Here is a 21,532-nt window from a genome sequence, read left to right on the forward strand (position 1 = left end):
AAATCTATCTAGTGTATTGTGTCATTTAAAGCTTGTGTTTCCTTATTTATTTTCATTTTGGATGATCTGTCCATTGGTGTAAGTGAGGTGTTAAAAGTCCCCCACTATTACTGTGTTACTGTCGATTTCCTCTTTTATAGCTGTTAGCAATGCCTTATGTATTGAGGTGCTCCTGTGTTGCGTGCCTATATATTTGTAATTGTTATATCTTCTTCTTGGATTGATCCCTTGATCATTATGTAGTGTTCTTCCTTGTCTCTTGTAACATTCTTTATTTGAAAGTCTATTTTATCTGATACAAGTATTGCTACTCCAGCTTTCTTGTGATTAACATTTGCATGGAATATCTTTTTCCATCCCCTCACTTTCAGTCTGTATGTGTCCCTAGGTCTGAAGTGGGTCTCTTTTAGACAGCATATATACGGGTCTTGTTTTTGTATCCATCCAGCAAGCCTGTGTCTTTTTGGTTGGAGCATTTAATCCATTCATGTTTAAGGTAGTTATCGATATGTATGTTCCTTTTACCATTTTCTTAATTGTTTGGGGTTTGTTTTTGTAGGTCCTTTTCTCCTCTTGTGTTTCCCACTTAGAGAAGTTCCTTTAGCATTTGCTGTAGAGCTGGTTTGGTGGTGCTGAATTCTCTTAGCTTTTGCTTGTCTGTAAAGGTTTTCTCCATCGATTTGAATGAGATTTCTCCATCGATTTCTCCATTGAATCTGAATGAGATCCTTGCCGGGTAGAGTAATCTTGGTTGTAGGTTCTTCCCTTTCATCACTTTAAGTATATCATGCCACTCCCTTCTGGCTTGTAGAGTTTCTGCTGAGAAACAGCTGTTAACCTTATGGGAGTTCCCTTGTATGTTATTTGTCATTTTTCCCTTGCTGCTTTCAATAATTTTTCTTTGTCTTTAATTTTTGCCAATTTGATTACTATGTGTCTTGGCGTGTTTCTCCTTGGGTTTATCCTGTATGGGACTCACTGCGTTTTCTGGACTTGGGTGGCTGTTTCCTTTCCCATGTTAGGGAAGTTTTCAACTATAATCTCTTCAAATATTTTCTTGCATCCATTCTCTCTCTCTTCTCCTTCTGGGACCCCTATAATGCGAATGTTGTTGCGTTTAATGTTGTCCCAGAGGTCTCTTTGGCTGTCTTCATTTCTTTTCATTCTCTTTTCTTGATTCTGTTCTGCAGCAGTGAATTCCACCATTTTGTCTTCCATGTCACTTATCCATTCTTCTGCCTCAGTTATTTTGGTTTTGATTCCTTCTAGTGTAGTCTTCATTTCAGTTATTGTATTGTTGGTCTCTGTTTGTTTGTTCTTTAATTCTTCTAGGTCTTTGTTAAACATTTCTTGCATCTTCTCGATCTTTGCCTCCATTATTTTTCCGAGGTCTTGGAACATCTTCACTATCATTATTCTGAATTCTTTTTCTGGAAGGTTTCCTATCTCCACTTCATTTAGTTGTTTTTCTGGGGTTTTATCTTGTTCCTTCATGTGGTACGTAGCCCTCTGCCTTTTCATCTTGTCTGTCTTTCTGTGAATGTGGTTTTTGCTCCACAGGCTGCAGGATTGTCATTCTTCTCGCTTCTGCTGTCTGCCCTCTCTATCGTATTTCTTTTAATATTCGTCATAACTTATTAATTGATTCCCAACTGACTGAATGGGTCATGACCCAGAGTTTGAAAAGCCATTGAAAGGAAACTCTGTGTCCCTAATCATTGCCTTTGAGACTGCATCACCCACCCATGCACACTCCCACCTCCATCTGTCTCCCCTTCCCACCTCACAAAGCTCCCCCATGTAGGTCCTCAGCCAGGACTAGCAAGGGTTGCAGGACCTACTCTGGTAAGAGGGTCGTCTGTGTTGTGATGGTCAGAGAGGTGGGGAGATGGAGGAGGAGAGGGAACAAAAGATTAGGACATCTTGGGGTTTTTTTGGCTGCACCCCACGACTTGTGGGATCTTAGTTCCCCAACCAGGCATCGAACCCATGCCCCTTGCAGTGGGAATGCGGAGTCCCAACCACTGGACGACCAGGGAATTCCCGACATCTTTTGTTCTTAATGATGGAATATGAGAGAACCAACCACAGTTTTCAGAGTTCGTTTCATCATATGTTATTTATCTTTCTCATTTACGGTATTTGCACTTTGCACAAGGATGAGAGCAAATGAAACGAGGCAGGACTGAGTGGCCTTGGGCCCGTCTCCTCTCCCCTGGCCCCTGCCTCCTTAGCCATCAAGTGGGGTTGGACTGGATGGTCCTTTGAGCTTCTTCTCACACTGACATTCTGTGATGGGGGTGGGGGAATCTGGAAGCCAGCGATTGGAAGATGAACAAGAAAGAGGTGTTGGACAGGAAGGCGGTCAGAGGTGGGCTGAGCTGGGGAGAAAAAGGAGTGACAAGGCTTGCCCTTGGTGGCAGCAGGCACTTGAGGACATGTTCTTGCTGTACCTTCCCGGGGAAGAGTAGGGAAGGCTGAGGGCACGAGCTGCCGACCAGAGCGAGCCCACCTCTTTCCCAGCCAGTAAAACGCCTTCTCCAAGTCCTTTGAAACTTACAGCCTTTTTAAGCCAGCAAAACTTGGAGTCCCTCCGGTTCCATCTCCTCCCATTTAGAAAGGAGAAATCTGAGGTCTCAGAGGAGGAAAGGGCTCACCCAGAGTCACAGTCATAAAGCCGAGACTGGGACCACGTGGAGTGATACCCCTCTCCCCTGAGCCATACCACCTCCCCTGCCCTCTGGAGCCACAGTGAGCTACAGCCAGGGGGAGCCCACTGGTTAGGCCTCAGCGCTGAGGGCGAGGTGTTTGTGAGGACGCGCTCTCCCACCTGCCGTGGGCTGCTGTAGACTGTGCACAGACAGCCCGCCTGACACCTGAGTGCTAGTGGGCGTCTGATTATCTAGGCAGCCCTGGAGGCCCCCGTACCAGCCACCACCTCCAGCCCCTCACAGCAGCGCCCTGAGCAGCTTGTCACAGCCAGCGGCTTCAGCGCTCCAGCAGTAGACAGGAGTGAGGCCGGGAAGTGGGGCGGAGCGAGCAGGCGTGATGTCCGGCTGTCTGAATGAAGCCAAGTCTCGAGCTCAGAGATTTCCAGAGAGGACGGAGGCCTTCCCATGTGCAGTGCTGTCCTCCAGACAGAGAAGCTTTGTAAGTTGGCAGCGAACAGTCTGTTTTGTGTCTGAGAAAATCCTGTTCGAGGTGAAGGTGCTGCAGTTTGTCCCCAGGTGTGGCTCTGCTAACCCAGCGTTTGCCACTCCACGTGTGACTTGGGGTCTTCCTCCTTCAGGATCTGTTGCTGATTCTTTTCTTGATTTCATCAGCATTACCTCTGCCCTTTCATCCTGAATTTACACACTAACAATTTACACCCCCACGTATATTTCTTAACAAGTAGCACAGACATTCTTTGGTTCCTGCACACGGCCGTGACCTGTCCTTTGGGACAGGGAAAGCCCAGCCACAGCCCCTGCTTGCAAAGAGCATGTGGACCAGGGGGAGCTAAGACCCAAAAGCAGATAGGCAAAGCCCAGCGTGAGCAGGGCTGTGACACGTGGGTGGCGGGGAGGAGTATGGGGTGCAGGAGCGTGGGGGGTGGGAGCGAGCTGCAGGTGCCGCGTCTGTCGCAGCCCCTGGGGTGACACCACCAGTCGCTGACCCCAAACTCCTGGTGCCTCATGGTTGCTGCAGGCGCACTGCATGTCGCACAGGTATTCCTGCCCCCAGGGTTGAGTGGCATCCGGGACAGGCTTAGGCGAGGCTCCCTGGATTTTGCCAACTCTGAGCCACCCGTCTTCGCATCTGCATGAAGAACACCTGGGTGCTCGCGGGGCCTTCCCAGCGTCCTGCTGACTGAGTGAGGAGCCTCAGGCCTCAGGCACAGGGCGTAGACTTCGGGGGACGGTATCTGCGGCCCCTCCCCATGGGTGGGTTGTGCATCTCTGCCCATTGCTAGTGCCTCTCCCTGTGGAAGGATGAGCCTCGTGCCCCTGCTGTGGCGTGTTTGGCCACGGGACCCACCCGGCAGTGAAATGTGAGGAGCAGTGTGGTGAGAACCGTTTCTGAGCAGAGGCGATGGCCGCCACCTCCAGCCAGAAGCTCTGTGAGCGTTAGGGTCTGGCCACCCACTGTGCTCTCTTGTATTTCTCACGTTCCAGAGATGATGTGAGGTCCCAGGCTCACCTGAGCTCTGGGATTCAGGGTCTGTTAACTCCCTAGGAAAGCTGCAGAGCCCGTCCCCAGGCATCACACCTGGCCGCAGCCCAGATGGCGCTCTCAGAGAAGCACACCAGTTTCCCAGCGTGAGTTGTAGGTCCACCCTAGGGGCAGCCGTGAACTTGGTGCTCGAGTGGGTGTGAGGGTAAGGTGAGGAGGGCCATCTGAGCGCGTGGTCTGGATGCTTGCTGTCAGCCGCTGACCTCGTGTGCGCTGTATGTGCCGAGGCCGCCTTCCAGTCAGGCCGCAGCTGTCTGTCCCTGCCTCAGAGGGAGCGGTCTGTGGGGTAGGGCCCGTGCCCGCCTCACGTGTCCTGCGCAGTGCTGGGCCGCCGCCTCAGGACCCGCTCAGCAGCAGGCAGGGTGAGGGTAAGGCAGGTCTGAGTTCACACAAGTTCACACAGGGCCTCAGAGGTTGAGTGAATGTGCCCGGGGGCCAGGCTGGTGAGAGCCCAGGGGCATGTGCAGGGGGTGGGATGAGGGAGCAGAACTGGGTGAGGGCATTTTGGGGCCCATTGACCTCACCCCAGAAACATCTGGGGAGAGCCTACTAGGACAGTTGAGAAGGGATTATCACAGCATTTTGGGAAAAAGCCATGCTGCTCAGGAGATCTTCCTCATTAACCCCTTCCCATGGGGCAAATCAGCAAATCATTTCCCTTTCCTGGACCTAGGTTCTTCTCAGGCAGCATTGGACACTGGAGCTGGTTGGGTTTGAGATCCCTGAGCTCATATAAGCGATTGGCCGCAGTGGGCGTGGGACCCAGCAAGATGAGCACTGAGCTGGAGTCAGGGTGTCTGGCTCTGGCCCTGCCTCTCAAGACCTGCCTGGGCCTCTGTGTCCCCATCAGTGAAGTGTGGGCACTGCTCCGAGGATCAGCAACTCAGCAGTGGTTAAAAATGTTCCATGGGAATGCTAGAGTTAAAATTTAATAGATGTCTTGGGACTTCCCTGGTGGTCCACTGGTAAAGAATCCGCCTTCCAATGCAGGGGACTCGAGTGTGATCCCTGGTCAGGGAACTAAGATCCCACATGCCGTGGGGCAACTAATCCCGCGTGACGCAACTACTGAGCTCGCGTGCCTCAACTAGAGAGCCCGTGCGCCACAACTACAAAGCCCGCGTGCCCTGGAGCCTGCGTGCCACAACTAGAGCGAGAAAACCCCCACGCCACAACTAGAGAGAAGCCCCGAACGCTGCAAATAGCGAAGAGCCTGTGCACCGTAACGAAAGATCCCGCATGCCTCAACAAAGATCCCATGTGCCACAACTAAGACCTGACGCAGCCAAAAAAATAAGGAAAATAAATATTAAAAGAAAATTAATAGATGTCTTTATTGCAGGACATCTCAGAGCCTTGAATTTACTGTTTAAGAATGCCATGAGTTTCTAAGAAAGAGCGCAAGATTCCCCTCCCCTGGCAGTGGTGTTCCACAGAACACATTTTGGGAACCATGGCACCTCTGTACTGCCAGGCAGCTCCCACAGCTGGTTCTCCACACAGCAGGCAGTAGGTTGTAAGGGAAGAGGAGCTGTGGCGTGGATCTGCCCTCTTTGTATGAGTCTCTGTCCCACAACCTCCTCCTCCTCAGGCCATGCCGCTTCCTGCCTCATCAGCTCTGGGTGCCTGTCCTTGTTCTCCAGAGATGGGCCAGAGCAGGCTCGTCTAGTCAGGGACTGGTGCTGAAAAGGCAGCATCAGTGGTGCTGGAAACTTACCCCGTGGCTGTAGCTCTGCTGGCGTGGGACAGGAGGGTGGTCCATTTGTGCTGTGGTCACCCATCCCACGCCCACCGGGAAGACACTGGGGAAGTCACTGCAGCCCTGTTGTCTTCCCTCCCCGTCCTGCCTGCCTGAGCCTGGCCCCCATGGCTCTCCACCCCCAGAGTCTGCGGGGCCTCTGTCCTGGCCTCCATGATTGAAGGGTTCCCCGTGCATTCTGAGGTTGGCGACCAGACTCCAAGACTACGGGCTTCAGGATGTGGGACCCTGTGTGCTGATAGCTAACTGGCTGTGTTCTCGTTTGTGACATTTCAGGGACACCACGTCAAACTCGCTAACCCCTGAAGACACTGAAGACATGCCCGTGGGGCAGGATGCTGAAATCTGCTTGCTGAAGTCGGGAGAACTGATGTAAGTGATAGGCTCCCAAGCTGGACTTCCCAGGGTGTCACTTTTGGGGAGGAGGAACACCAGAGGAGGCCTGGCCTTCTGGTGTCCCAGCTGGAAAGCACCCCAGAGGCTCAGACTTGGCCCCCATGGTGGTTTTCAAGTTTGTGCTTCTTTGTGTGTGTGTGTGTGTGTGTGTGTGTGTGTGTGCGTGCTGCTTTTTCTTCCTTCCTCCCTTCCTTCCTTCCTTCCTCCCTACCTTCCTTCCTTCCTTCCTTCCTTCCTTCCTTTCTTTTGTAAAATTTATATACAGTAAAGGTCCCCATTTGTAGTATACGGTGCTTGGATTTTGACAAGTAACACAGTGTAATCACCAGGCGTCTGCCAGCCCCCACATCGAGCTCTGCCAGTGGCTTTACAGTCTCAGGCCTCAGCACCCAACCAGCTCCACTCCCAAGTCTGCCAAAGAGGAAACCTAGGTCCAGAAAAGAAAATTGACCGGAGTGAAGATATAGAACAGTTCCATCACCCCAAAAAGCTCCCCCGTCCTTTTATACTCATCCTTCCCCCACCCCTATGTCCTGTGTTCTTCCTTTTTGAAAATAACTTTATTTTCTTATTGTAAGAAAATTTTCCTTGTAGAAAATCAGGAAACAGAGATAAGCAAACCACCTTGGATATAGCCTTCCAGTCTTGTTTATACTAATATACCTAGTTTTTCAACATAAACAAATATCCTACGTCTTATTTCACAGTCTTTTTAAACTTAATATTGCATGAGTATTTCCCCATATCATTCTTTTTCTCCAGTGTTGTAACGAATGGCTGCATGATTGCATTATGGTCATCGAGTAGATTCAGTCACTCATTCACAGATATTTATCCAGCACCTACTATGAGCTAGATACTCTTCTAGGTCCTTAGAGCACATCAGTGAACAAAGCAGACAAAGATTCCTGCCCTCATGTTCACTTTACATTCCAGCGGGGGTGACAGACAATAAACATCAGTAAATAAGTAAATTATATAGTATGTTACAAGGTGGTGTTTGCTTTGGAAAAGAAACCAAGAGTAGGATTGGGGGGAGGGGTTGCAATTTTATTTTTTCTTAATTTTTTAATTAGTTATCTATTTTATATATACTAGTGTATATATGTCAATCCCAATCTCCCAGTTCATCCCACCACCACTACCATCACCACCACCCCATGCCTGCTTTTCCCCCTTGGTGTCCATACGTTTGTGGGGTTGCAATTTTAAATAGAAAACGCTAAGAAGGTAAGACTTGAAGGAGTTTTCATGCAGATATGTGAGGGACAGCATTCAGGCAGAAGGAACAGTCAGTGCAAAGGCCCTGGGGCAGGATGGTGTCTGGTGTGTTTAAGGAATAGGGATAGGGTCAGTGTGACTGAAGCAGAAATAGGGAAGGAGACTGGGTCAGAGAGGGAACAGGGCCCACATCACATCAGGCCTTCTTGGCCATTGTAAGGACCTTGGCTTTAAATCTGAGGGGAATGGGAGCTTTAAAATTAGATTTGGAACAGAAGTGTGACTTAATATAATTTACATTATAAAAGGAGTCACTCTAGCTGCCATGTGGAGAATGACTATGAAGGGACAGAAGTAGGGAGACCAGTTGAATTTACATTTATGATGTGAGTCTTATGGACAACAGACTTATTTAAGATTATATTTGAGCAGAAATAGCAAACCCTTGATTTCTTTTTATTAGCATCTCCTTTGACGAGACTGAGTATTGTCCTCTCACTGAACAGATGAGGTCTAGAAGGGTAAAAAAGACTAAAGGCACAATCCAAGTAACTCGGTGCAAGGGGAGAACTCTGGAATGTAAAATTATGAAATGACCCAGCATTAGTGGGGCACCCTGTCAGAGTAAGTAATGCAGCAAGATTGCCATGTTGTAAGAGACCTCTTTTCCAAAATGGACCCTTCTGCCTACTTGCAGATTCTTGAAAATTGTAAATATTGGACAAGACCTTTTTTTACTATAATTATCAATAAAGCTTAAATTAACACATGGGAAAATGGTCCATGGAATTAAATTTTTACACAGGTGAATGACCTGTATCAGAGCTGTTCCTTAGAGCATTTTGGTTTTCTAATCATTGATTAGTCTTCTCATTTGCAAAGCTTGGGGAGTATTCCCATCCACCTCTACGACTTTGGAGCCAACAGAATTCTTAGCGCCACCACTTATTTGCTGTGCAGTCTTGGGCAAGTTACCTGCCCTCTCTGAGTTTTGGTTTCCACCCCTGTGTTAAAGGGGACAGTAATATTTTTGTCCATGAAAGGCAGTTTGGTGTAGTAGAAAGGCAGTGGCTTTGGAACAGACCTGTATGGACCTGGATAGAGTTGCTTAGTCTTTTTGAATCTTAGCTTCCTCGTGTGTAGACGGGAGCATCATGCTTCCTCACATAGCCCTTGTGACAACACCCGAAGCTGGCGAGCAGAGTTAGCCCTTGCACAGTTGAGGAGAGGAGATGGGACCGTCCAGGGCTGCACACTCCTGAGCTGCAACCCCGCACTGGAGGCCCTGCCCTCGTGGCCCTCGCTCACCTGCTGCCTCCAGATTTGCTGGGCAGGAGGAGGCACCACTTAATCAGGGAGACTTTGCCCTTCAGCACAGGTTCATCTTCTAACGTAACTGTCACACCCGCCAGAGGCAGGCGTGGTTGTCCCTGTCTGCAGGTGAGGAACCTGAGGCTGACATGAGGGTGAGCCCTGCGGCAGATGAGAAGCGAGGCAGGTACCAGCACCGGGTTCTCTGGGTCCTGCAGAGAAACTCACTGTCCCTAAACCCTTTAAACTTTTGGAACTGGCTCTTAATCCAGCTAATGAGAGTTAGAATAGGGACACAGCCCCAAGAAGCCTGTCTCCCCAGGGCCCTCAGACTACCCTGCATTAAAGAGTCTGGGGTGTTTGCATTTATGAAAAGTCAGGGTGCCTGCTTGGAATTTTTTGGCAGGCCCCGGATTTCCGCTGAAAAGAGGAATGACTGACCGAAAGGGCAGGAGGTTTCAAACGATGCGTGTGCTTACTTCTGGTGCTAATTAGGTAAAAGCGGGAGGCGAGGAACTGGAAGGAGAAAGGGGAGAGAAAGAGTGGACAGCTGAGCCGCAGGGCAGCTGCAGGAGAGCTGCAGAAAGCTGAGGCCTCGGCACGCGCTTCCCGTCCTTGAGCGGCACAGAGCGGCCCAGGCTGTCCTCTCAGTTCCAGCCGGCTTGCAGGGACCACACCAGCTCCTCGCGGGCAAGGATTATCATCTGTATTTTTTACTTCTGTGTCCCCAGTGCCTCGAGCTATGCCAGGCACCTAGTAAGTGCTCAGGAAACATCTGATGGCATGAGCTGCACATCAAGAATTCTCCCATGTTTAAGCGTGTCAGTCATGGGGACCCAGGGCTTTTCCTCCCAAGAGCCTCCAGGGTTTCCAGTCACCTCGGAGTCACAGACAACCTGGCCAGTGGACTCAAACGCTTTCCCTGCTTTGATCAAGTCCCTCTCTGCATTCGTATTTTAGGATAAAATTACCCCTCACGGTGGAAGAGATCGCCAACTTCGGGGAGGGCAACAGGGAGCTGTTTGTGAGGTCCAGTACCTATAGCCTCATCCCCATCACTGTGGCCGAGGCAGGCCTCACCATCAGCTGGGTCTTCTCCTCCGACCCCAAGAGTATCTCCTTCAGTGTGGTGTACCGGGAGGCGGAGGACACGCCGCTGGATCAATGTAAGGTGAGGCCATCTCCCTGCCAGCAGGATTCCCCGGGCAGAGCTTATCTGGGATGTTCTGAGAGGGGCACAGAGAGACCAGAGTGGGAAAACCCCCTGGGCTGCATCATGCAGAGCAGGCAACACACCCGGGCTTGTCCAGCCTGGGGGAGGAGAGCTGCCTTCTAATGTCTGAAGGCCTACTCCTGGGTCAGCTTCAGACTGACCTTAGAATAGGTCGGTAGGTGAAACTGAAAGGAATACAGATGTGTGACTCAGTTTAAGGATCATTTCTTTAACAGAGCCATGCGGAGCAAGAACGGGTCACCATGGGAGGTGGGAACCAAGATCTTTGCTTCTGGTTATGAGCTTAGGGTGTTCAGCATCTCACCTCAGAAAGGTCAGTAGAGGCTCATAGCCATTGTGTCACTTGGGTGGGCTGGAAATCTTCGTGGCAGATACCAGTTCATAAACTCCTAAGACATTCTAAACATGGGACATTGACAGTGGCCGGGACCATAGTTCTCAACCTTGGCCACACATTAGAAATACCTGGGAAGCTTTTTTTAAAATAAATTTATTTATTTTTTAATTTTATTTATTTTTGGCTGTATTGGGTCTTCATTGCCGTGTGCATGCCTTCTCTAGTTGCGGCGAGCGGGGTCTACTCTTCATTGTGGTGCATGGGCTTCTCATCGCAGTGGCTTCTCTTGTTGCGGAGCACGGGCTCTAGGCATGCGGGCTTCAGTAGTTGTGGCACACAGGCTCAGTAGTTGTGGCTCACAGGCTCAGTAGTTGTGGCTCACAGGCTCTAGAGTGCAGGCTCAGTAGTTGTGGCTCACAGGCTTAGTTGCTCCGCGGCATGTGGGATCTTCCCGGACCAGGGCTCGAACCCATGTCCCCTGCATTGGCAGGCGGATTCTTAACCACTGCACCACCAGGGAAGCCCTGGGAAGCTTTTTAAAACACACTTCTGAGTCCGCACCCCAGACCACTAAACCAGAATCTCTAAGGAGGATCCAGGCATCCTTAGATGGTCCCAGTGGGCAATCAAGGTTGAGAGCCACTGGTTTAGCTCAAGGGGAAGAAGAGTAGAAAGGATGGAGTAGGATGCAGAGCACAGGACAATGAACAGGCCTCCGGGGGCGCTGATTCACTGTGGGCCGCGGAAGAGGGAGGGTCTGAATTCCACACCTGAATCTCTGCAGGGAGGGTGCCAGGGGATGATGGAGGGAGAGCTGGTTTGGGTGGAAACACGAGTTCCATTTGAATCACTGTGAGTGGAAGGAATAGTGAGGACAGTCACACAGGCTGGATTGGAGCTCCAGGTAGATCCTAGACTTCTAATACAAAATCTCCATTTTCTAAGAATGAAGCTAGAGAGGAGCAATTTGAAGTTGTGTGAAAGAAGCCTTCTGTGAAGTCTCTGCGATGACATCCACTAGTCCCTCACGCTTGTGGTCCTCTGGGTATCCTAAGGGGCTCGCGGTGAGGGCTGGGGAAGGCCCAGAGCCCCAGGAGGGCCAGGCTCGGGCATGCTGGCACACAGGTCACCGCTCCAGCTTCGGTAGCCACATGGGGGGACGTGTGTCCGTCTGTGTTTGCTCTCCTGCCATCCCTGTCCTGGTGATATCTGCCTATTATAGAGATTGCTTTGTCATTTCTGTCCTCTTCAAGTTCACTCCTTAAATTTAATTCTAGCCCCCCTGCGTTGGCCTTGATTACTGGAGTCTCGTGCTCATGCTTATTTAAAAACTGCTCTGCCCCTCTTTTCCTTTTGGCGGCTCACAGCCACACCACACATGTAGCCTTGGAGCCCTTCCTTCCCAAGCGGTTCTGAACGTCCACCCGGGAGGTCCTGGGCTTGTGGTCAGAGAGTGGATTCAGGCTCACTGCTGCCACCTGGGCACATGTCTCGGTCCATGAGGCAGGTCTTAGTCCCACCTTGCTGATGAGGAAACTCGGGTGCAGAGCGGCCTGCCTGGGCAGTTGGTTGGGCAGCAGTTTAAGCAGCGTGCTGCTCAGCTCTGCACTAGCAACCAGCTGCACCACCTGGAACTCAGCACCAGCACCTTCGCTGTTCACCTCCTGTTCCCAGTGCCCACCGAGCGCCTCGCACTGTGTCTGCCCACGTTAGATACTGGTGGATATTTGTGGGAGGGAGAGAGGGAGGTGACTAGATCCCGTCTTCACGCCTCTCTCCTTGCTCAGTCACTCACCAGCCTAATCCTCATGGCCCTGGGAGACCTGTGTGGTTCCTCCCAGGAATCAGGAGCTCAGGGACGCCCAGGAGCCATCCTCATCTCTGGCTCCCTTATTGCCTGAAGGATATGGTTACCATTGTCTTTCCCACAGTGGACGCCAGGGGGCAGAAGGAGCCCATCTGCAGGGTGGGTGAGAAGGGTGCTCAGGTGCTCCTCTGCCGTCACAGGCGCAACTGTCACCAGCCAGCTGTGGGGATGGCTGTTATGTCTGCCTGTGGTCCTGTACAGACATCAACCTGGAGAATCTACATCCAGGCTCACACCTTTAGCATCTATCCTGAGGACTCCCCGTATGATGCCCTGACCAGACTGGACCTTATTGGGAACAATGGGACATAGTGCACATTGCAACACTCAGGTTTCGTGATTGTGGAGGTTCAGGCATGAGGAGCTATGCTGTGTACTTGCACTCTGTTCACAACCATTTAGTGTACGCTGTATACTGGGCTCTGTAGGGTGGGCCCACTGGGGATAAAGAGAGAAGGAACAGCATGGGGTCTGCCCTTGAGGAGCTCATGGTGTGATCAGAGAGAGACCTTATTAAAAAAACAACTGTGGGGGAAAAAAGAAAGAAACAACTGTGATTCCAGGTGGTGACTGTCGTGGTGGGGTGGCACTTGGGGGTGGGGGGCAGACACCTAACCTGGGGAGCAGTGATCGGGGCAGGAGACTCTTGGGCCAAACCAAGAAAAGCTGTGGGGAGGGGATGGCAGGGGGACATGGGTTACAGGAAAAGCGTACAGGTGGAGGGAACAGCATGGAAGACCAGTCCCATCTCTAGGGGCATGCCAGACACTCCCACTCGGGACCACCCTCTCTCCAGAGGGACCTCCTCTATCAAGGCCATGCCTTGACAGTGAGATTAGAGACTGTGACTTTGGGAAGCACTTGACGAAAGAAGCGGTAAATCAAGGACTTGAGGCTACCCATGTGCAGACTGCTGCCCTGCAGCCTGGGACAAATCAGGGAAGAAGACCGAGGCCCGGCCTCTCTCTTTGGCCAGAGAAGCTCAGAGGCCTGCCTTAGGCTACTGGGAGCAAGGACCCTTGATTTTTTAAACAGCTTTATTGAGGTATAATTTACACACCATATAATTCACCCATTTAAAATGTGCAATTCACTGTTATTTCAGTATTATTCACAGAGTTGTGTAACCATCACCACTGTCTGATTTTAGATCATTTTCATCATCCCCCAAAACAAAAAGAAACCCTGTGCCCATTAGCAGTCACTCCCCAGCCTCCACCCAGCAACCACCAACCTACCTTCTGCCCTTACAGATTCCCGGTTCTGGACATTTCATGTGAATGGAATCATGCAATATGTGGCCTTTTGAGACTGACTTTTTCCATTTAACATAGAACCCTGGCTCTGCACCAGGCCGCCAGGTCACTAGAGTCCCTCGAGAAAGCAGTAAAACCAACTTGGACTGTTTTGCAGACATATCACTTAAATCAGGTCATGGGCGCCCAAGCACTGGAGGCTGATGCGAGACGCCCCCAGAGCTCACACAGCAGAGACCTGTCTCACTCAGGGTTACATGAGACCCCAGTCATCTCCCGTCACCTCTGCTGTATGGGCTTTGACACCAGAGCCTTCGTTAATCTCCCCTAGGCGTTTTGATTGATTGATTTTAAAATCAGTCTTACAGATTTTGACCGTGGTAGAAAAAACAGCAGCTGGAATGAACCAAAAGTCCATAGAGTAGACTGTTTAAAGAAATGAAGAGTATTATCTTACACGTGTTCTCTTCAGAGGACCTGCCTTAACAAGCTCTTGGGTTTTGCTTTGTAATCAAAGTAGTGTGTGGGAAGGTTGAGGTGCGGGGCACACAGGCGTCCCTGTGTAAACAGCAAGCCTTTCTCCCCAGCACTTCCTCCTACATGTGGTTGCCGAAGTATCTTAGGCCAGGCTCAGAATTTTTAGGTTATGCATCACGGGAACAGACCCAACCACCCAGCCTCCCAGGATTCTCAGTCCCCAGTGGAATTAGAATATTGTAGAACATTAATGGAACTTGATGAGATAGGAAGCAGCTGCCACAGAGCCCACGCATAGTAGGTCCTCATGCATCTTTGTCCCTTCCAGGCTTGTCTTGGGCCTGTCCTACTCCCTCACCACCACCAGCTTCCTGCCAGAGCACATGTACTGTGGTGTCAGGAACATACTGTGTGCTGTCTCTCTCTCCCATGCCTTTGGGATCTCCCTCTTGACTTCTCTCTGACCCATATGTTATTTAGCTTCCAAATATTTTGGGATTTTCCAGGCAACTGCTTTTTGTTTTTCTTACTTCATTCCATTGTCAGAAAATGCACTTTGTATAGTTTGAATCCTTTTAAATGTAAGTTTTGGGGTTTTTTTTTTTTTAATGGCCTACCTGGTGAATGTTTCGAGTACACTTGAAAAGCATGTGTGTTCTGCTATTGTTGGGTGGAGTGTTCTATACATATCAGTTAGATCAAGTCAGTTGATAGTGTTCTTCTATTTCCTTACTGAGTTCCTGTCTACTTATTTCATCAATTATTGAGGGACATTAAAATATCCAACTATAATTATGAATTTATTCTATTTCTCCTTGTAACTCTACCACTTTTTGCTTCATATGTGTTGAAGCTCTGTCATTAGGGGCATAAATGTTTAGGATTGTTTTGGCCCCTTGATGAAATTGACATCTTTATCATTATGAAACTGTCCCTGGCCACATTCTTTGATGTAAAAATCTACTTTGATATTAATATAGTCAATCCCTCTTTCTTTTGACTAGTGTTAACATGGTGTATCTTCTTACATCCTTTTAACTTCTTTGTATCTTTACATTTAAATTGTATTTCTTGTAGGCATGATGGGGTTGGGGCTTGCTTTTATCCAACCTGATAATACATGCCTTTCAATTGGGATGTTTAGCCTACTTACATTTAATGTGATTGTCAATAAGGTTAGGTTTGAGTCTCTCATCTTACTGTTTTTTATTTGTTCCATCTGCTTGTTGTTCTCTTTTCCTCTCAAAGCAGTAAACTAGGGCAATTGCAGGGCTCACCTTGTTCTCTCACAGATCACGGTCCATCATTGCCTGATGTACAGTGTCTTAAAAACTGTTTTGTATATTTTGTTGGTTTTGGTTGTTACTTGAGAGGGTAAATCTTAGCCATTCTCCCATGCTTTTGAATATGTTGTCCCTGCTGCCTGGAGCTGCCAGACCTCCCTATAACCAGCTAAGTTGTCCAAGCTCAGTGTTGCCTCTTCTAGGAAGTCTTCCCTGATTCTGCCTCTCCTCCCTCCCACCCAGAGGCTGGGATAGGCACCCCTCCCTGGTAGACCCCTCGTGACAGTCTCACCCAACATAATTGAATGTTTTTTTATCTGTTGTCACCATTAAACCACAAGATCCTTAAGGGCAGCAGAGCCTTTTGTGGGAACTTACTTCACTTTGGGATCTTTGTGGCCACCATGTAGTGTTTCAGGAAACAGGTAGCTGTATTCAAGTTTGAGTTGAAAAAGTAACCACATCTTTATAACTATTTTGGAGTCAGTCATTTTGCACAGGTTGAAAAATGTTTAATAGGAAAAAATTAAAACTAAATTTAACAAAAATTGAATTTCCAAAAAAGGAGCAACATTTAATTTTGTAGAGAATGAAGATTTTTACATTGTGGGGCAGCTCACCACCTTAGGAACCCGTCGCTAAGACGTTACATGGTCTGCGTGACCATTTATGTGTAGTCCCAAATGGGAGGCTTACGGATGCTTAATAAGACCCTCTAAGACCCCTTAGAGGGTCTTGTCTCTAAGTGTCTCTAAGTGCTTGTCCCTTCAAAAAAATGTTTTTAATTTTGGTTGGCTCTTGTGTTCATTCCTGTCATATCTTCAATTTTAAAGTATCTTAGCTGGCTAACAGGTTGAAGACTCTGCCCACGGGAAAGAGGTTGGCCATCGATAGACCCCAGCCCTGGCCCTGTCCAGTTCACAGCATTTGCTCAGATTTGGCCTCTGACAGTGAGGCCCTTAGAAAATAAATGTCTCCTGGGATTAATTTCTCATTCTCAGAGGAGATAGAGAGGAAGCAGGAGACTTGGAAAGATGAAAGGGCTCTGAGGCATATGGACCGACTGGGGCCAAGTGAGAAGCCACGGGTGGAGCCAGGGGTGGTCAGCCTGGGGCCCAGCTCGAGAGATGTGGAAAGAGGGCTCGGCCTGTCCTGTGAGACCCCCAAGGGTAGCAGCACCTGCGCAAAGGAAAGAGCCAGGCAGGATTTCACCTAGAATAAGCCTCACCTTCCTGAAGCCAGAAGGGGGCTGTTCCTCTGGATGGTGGAGCGTTCTGGCACTGGCCATGGTCAGAGGAGGCTGGAGGACCATTCTTTTGGGATGCTGACCAATTCATGATTCTGGATGAAACTCGTGTCTACAGCCTCCCCACTATCTCAAGTTATCGACCCACCCAGGGCATGTGGAAGGTACCCCACCGATCCTGGGGGCTGATCTCAGCCCCAACCCTGCTCAGCTGTGACCTTAGACGAGGCAGGCACTCAGCTTCCCTGGGCCTCAGTTTCCTTCCCCAAGATACAGAGTCTGCCCAGAGGATCCATGGTGCCCTCTCAGCTTCTGTTTCACTTTTCCTATCTGCTTTCTCTCCCAGGTGCTCATTCCCACAACCCGATGCAATTCCCACAAGGAGAACATCCAGGGCCAGCTCAAGGTCCGCACACCAGGCATCTACATGCTCATCTTCGACAACACCTTTTCCAGGTAGGGGCCACCTCATTCATCAGCATCCAGAGGAATCCACCTGGCACCTGGTCCCAAGAACAGAGGTGGATGTTTAAAAGAAGTTATTTAATTATCAGTAGCTTATCATCAGTAGTTCTTTGATTTTAGACCTATGCTTTGGTGTTCCAGTGTCTGTTATAGACTGTGTAACACACAGGCTAATACTTACAGACTCTCGCCACATGGCAGGTGTGTTCTCCGCCCTCCGCTCTTACTCACTTCAGCCCCACATCAGCCTCATGCAATAGGGACTGTCTTTCTCCTTGTGTTACTACTAAGGGACTGAGGACCAGAAGGATAGAAGAGTGACAATCCCAAGTCACACAGCTGGTGGTGGAGCTGGATTTGAACCCAGGTGGCCAGGCTGCAGACTCTAGGCTCTTACCCGGGACGCTCTTCTGCCTCTCTGCTGTCCAGATTCCCACTGCCCAGACCAGAGAAGAGCCCAGTAAATATAGTGGAAGGATTAGGTGGATGGATGGATGGATGGATGAGAGAGAAGCGAAGGAATGAAGGCTAAAGTTTGAGACCAGAGCTGTGAGGACCAGAGCTGTGAGGTGAGGCCCCTGGGCCCTCCTGTCATGGGAGTGGAGCAGCAGGTACCATCTTTGGGAAGCACTGTTTCAAAGCACCAGATGCAGACCCAGGAGTGTAGGGCTTGCGGGGCAGGAGGATGGGGATGTAGGGAGATAAGGCTGGAGGGGCGGCCAAGAAAGGAAGTAGGATAGAGAACCATCATTGGTTGAGCATCTGCTGTGAGCCAGGGGCCTACGTCATGGAGACGTGAGACAGGTTGCTGGGCACCTGTCCCTTTTATGTCTTCTGCTTCAGCGTAAGCCCTTAATTGGGGCTTGCCTCTTTTATAAGACCTGTCTTGTCAGCATCCAGCCACATCCTCTCTGAGCAGGACCTTGAGCTAGCGGCCACATCCCTCCACATGGGCGCCCTTCCAGGCCCACTTAATAGGCTGGGAATAACTTAATAGGACACTCTAAGGGAAAGCTAGAGTGCCACCCCCTCACCACCTCCAGGCCTTGAACTCTCAGGGCTTGTGGCCGTGGGCATCTACCAAGGGAGAGGTTAGAAGAATGGGCTTCCCACCTTGCCCCACTCCTTCCCCTCCCCCCACCCCCACCCCCCATGAACATGAACACACCTTGAGTTAGCAGGACTCTCGGGCACAGGCCCAGCGTGTCCAGAGAGCTGTTTTCGGACTGGACGTGGGCCTCAGCCCCTCTGGGGCAGCAGTTAGGAGACTGGGTGGAGACCAGCCAGGCACAGGCTCTGCTCTTCCCTCTGTGGGTTTTAGTTGAACCCCAGTTTCCTCTGAAGTGGCAGCCAGCATTTTTACTACCTCACAGAGCCCCACTGTGTGTTGACGGAGAGGCCGGTAGAGGCATGTCGAGGGCAGAGTGCAGCCCCAGGCTGGCCCCCAGTTATCATTAGAAGCGGCCGTGGTGCAGTGACACACTCTGGCCTTAATCCACTGAGGTCATCTCAGGGGCCAACTCGAGACTTCCAAAGCATGGACGGCAAAATGGATTTCGATGCCCAGGCAGAATGAAATCCAGGCTCACTTCCACCGTATATGTCCTCTCCATGCCTGCTCCATTCACTTCCCCAGTGCAGTCCAGACCACCTAGACCCCGGAGACCCCCGGGACTGCTTCAGAGCAGCAAGGCAAGCGGGGGCGGGGCTTCACAGTGTGAGACCAAATGGGCCTTTCTGCACCCAAGCCCCAGGAAAGTCTGTGGCGGTGTCCCAAGGCCCCTGATACTTTGCAGGGAGATGTCCCTGCTAGACAGACAGGAAGTGGGGGGGAGGGGGCCTGGAAGAGTCCGCACATTCTGCAAGACGCCCCAGCCTCCGAGCAGAGGTCTCTGCACAAAGACTCGCCGTGCCAGGTCACTGCAGCTGCTGCCCCTCGGGCTTTTAGCCCTCAAGGTAACACCTCCTTTTCCATTTCTGTTTCCTCAGGTTTGTCTCCAAGAAAGTATTTTATCACTTAACGGTTGACCGGCCTGTGATCTACGATGGAAGTGATTTCCCGTAGCCTCAAGCACGTGGATGTTAATAGTTTCCCATTACCCACAGGAAACACTACTCTTCCTCTCCTGTCACATAAAGCACTTACAAAACCCAAAAAACAGCAACCAGCTGCTCTGAAGCCATCAAGATCCACTGTGCGGCAGGCCCTTGGCTGCCCTTGGAGCTGGGTTCCTCGCACTCAGCACCACGCACGTCACTCTTAGCCCTGTGGCTTCTCAGGGCTCAGGCAACGTTTCCATTGTCCTCACACCCAGAGGGACACTATGCCAAAGTTTCAAACACTCAGGAGACCACTGGCCTCTCCTGGGGGCACAGTTGGTTCCAGGCCTCCTGTGGAGAGTTTCCCAGGCAAGAGAGGATCCCAACTTCTGCTCAGGGAGAGACATGGCCCCCCTGTGCCCAGCCTGGGGCCACGCATCATGGGTGACCATGAACTGGGATGCCCTGGCCAGACCCTGTGAGGCCCTCGAGTCCTCCCAGGAAAAGGAGGTCGGGGCACCCAGGGGCCCACCCAAGATCCCAACCAGCCTCCTCCATCGTGCTCCTGTCCCTTCCTGCCCCGTGAGTCCAGGGCTGCTCCAGAACTCAGCCATTTCAGAGGGTCCTCCAGCTGCACTTGCCTCCTGGCCCTTCTGTCTGGGCAATTCTGTCCGCAAGCAAAGCCCTTCACTCAGCCAGACCTCTCAACGGCTCAAAACATCACCCTAAGAATCAGAATTGAAGCTAATCCAGGGAACAGAACCCACCTACTGAGGGCCTGCAGTGCTGTCTGTCTACAGACGGCCAGAGCCCAGATGCTGGGTAATGTCAACGCCATGACCAAAACGCAGGGTTGTGCATCAGCCTATAGGGCTCACTCCTTAGCCGACAGCCTGTCTTTGTTTATATCAATAAGAGCTTCTGCCTCACCTGCAGATATGTTTACTAAAGATCATAAATCAGGCTAGGAACCACTTTTAAAAATTGGGGCTTCTTAACAAAAGTCTTTGGTAACTCAAGTGTCAACAGGCATAATTCATGAATCTGCTCTTTGCACACCTCTTGGTCCCCCCTCCCCACCTACCAGATTCCCCACACCCCATTTGCCCACTTCCTGCTGCTCAGCCTGCACCTGACACCTGTGAGCTGCCTCCCTCTGGGGCAAATGAATCCTCTGTCCTTTTCCAGGACGAGAGAAGGAGATAGTCTTCCTGTTCTCTGTGGCCCTCTTCTCCCACCACAGAGGGCTCACCTTTGACGGCCTTTTTGTGCCCTGTTCACAGGGCAGTCAGGTCCCAGGTACTTTTCACAGTGAGTAGAACATCTGACAAAGCAGCCCACCTTGGCTGGGGACAGGGAGAGGCTGCCGGGCAGGGTGACTGTGGGTCTGAGTGTTGGGCCCAGCCAGCCCTCCAGCTAGCCTGGTGACTAGGCCAAGCCACAACACCTCTAAGCTTTATCTCGTGGTTCACAAGCCTGGTCTGACCAGTTCTGAGAGCTGGAGAATGGGTCAGGAACCCCAGGCCAAGTTCAGCTCAGACCCCACACCCACCATGCACCAGCAGAGAGGACTTGTGGGGCAGGGGTAGGAGGAAATGACTTTGGCGATCGATTCAGAACTTTGATTTAAACAGGAGACTTAGGCACTCCCAGTCACTTTAAGTGGGGTTTGGGACATGGTGAACAGAACCTTCCAGAGAGATTAGCGCAGAGACAAGCTGGACCTCTTGTGCTGTCTTTCCTGGGAGCAGCCGCCTGTGGCAGAAAGCCACGTCTCTAGCATCTCCTCGAGCAAGGTCCTGACAGCGCTCAGCACCAAAACGGAAATAGCCCCCAGAGACTTCCTAGCCTCAGTGCTTGTCCTCACAGGGTGCCACACAGCCTATAGGTTGTTCCAGGGCGAATTATCCTGCCTTTAAAGCCACCCACCTTCTTGGATAGTCAGGTGTAGCTAGTCCACCACGTGGGAGAAACTAACAAAACCCAGAGCAGTCTGGGATCTTGGTTTGAGTGCTTAGCTCTCCCAGGATACCGTGGAGACTGGCCAAGCTGATGGCCTTCTGCTGGTATCACCACCGTCACCTGCAGCTAGAACCAGCGTTTCGAGAGTAGCTGATGTGTTTCCTGCAAAAGGCCTGGAACATTCCATCTGAGGCTGATTCTGAACCTCTGTCACTCAGCCCAACTGTAGCTTAAAAAATCACTTGGCTCTTGTGACGCCAACCCAGAGCCACTCCTGCAGGAGAGCGTGGGCCCCTAGTGGCACCACAACAAAAGGTGACTGCAGTTGTGCAAAAAGGCCATTGCTGTGTTCAGAGACCTGCCCCCCGACCCCCGGTCACACCCCGCTTCTGCAGCATATTTATTTTTTGTGTTGAATGGACTCCTGTCCTTTGTTCCTTTGCTGTGCGCGCTCAGGTTTGCT

At 50.7% G+C, this 21,532-nt stretch overlaps 1 protein-coding gene across 2 annotated transcripts in view; it reads left to right on the forward strand.

Annotated features, from left to right (window-relative positions):
• FYCO1 (FYVE and coiled-coil domain autophagy adaptor 1) overlaps positions 1 to 20,933 on the forward strand; it is a gene marked incomplete at its 3' end in the record, with an annotated part of 83,695 nt that extends 62,762 nt beyond the window's left edge. The window contains exons 15-18 of one of the 2 annotated variants that reach the window (XM_082848548.1): positions 6,251 to 6,346; positions 9,863 to 10,073; positions 16,949 to 17,058; positions 19,057 to 20,933. In XM_082848548.1, coding sequence (XP_082704674.1) covers positions 6,251 to 6,346; positions 9,863 to 10,073; positions 16,949 to 17,058; positions 19,057 to 19,132 — 493 coding nt within the window. Of the gene's footprint in view, positions 1 to 6,250; positions 6,347 to 9,862; positions 10,074 to 16,948; positions 17,059 to 17,496; positions 17,600 to 19,056 lie in introns of those variants that run through there. The other variant, XM_082848547.1, reaches the window with a different exon arrangement.
• Positions 20,934 to 21,532: the final 599 nt, after the last annotated feature.

The sequence above is a fragment of the Leucopleurus acutus genome (assembly GCF_964270905.1).
Source record: "Leucopleurus acutus genome assembly, chromosome: 10".
NCBI lineage: Eukaryota > Metazoa > Chordata > Mammalia > Artiodactyla > Delphinidae > Leucopleurus > Leucopleurus acutus.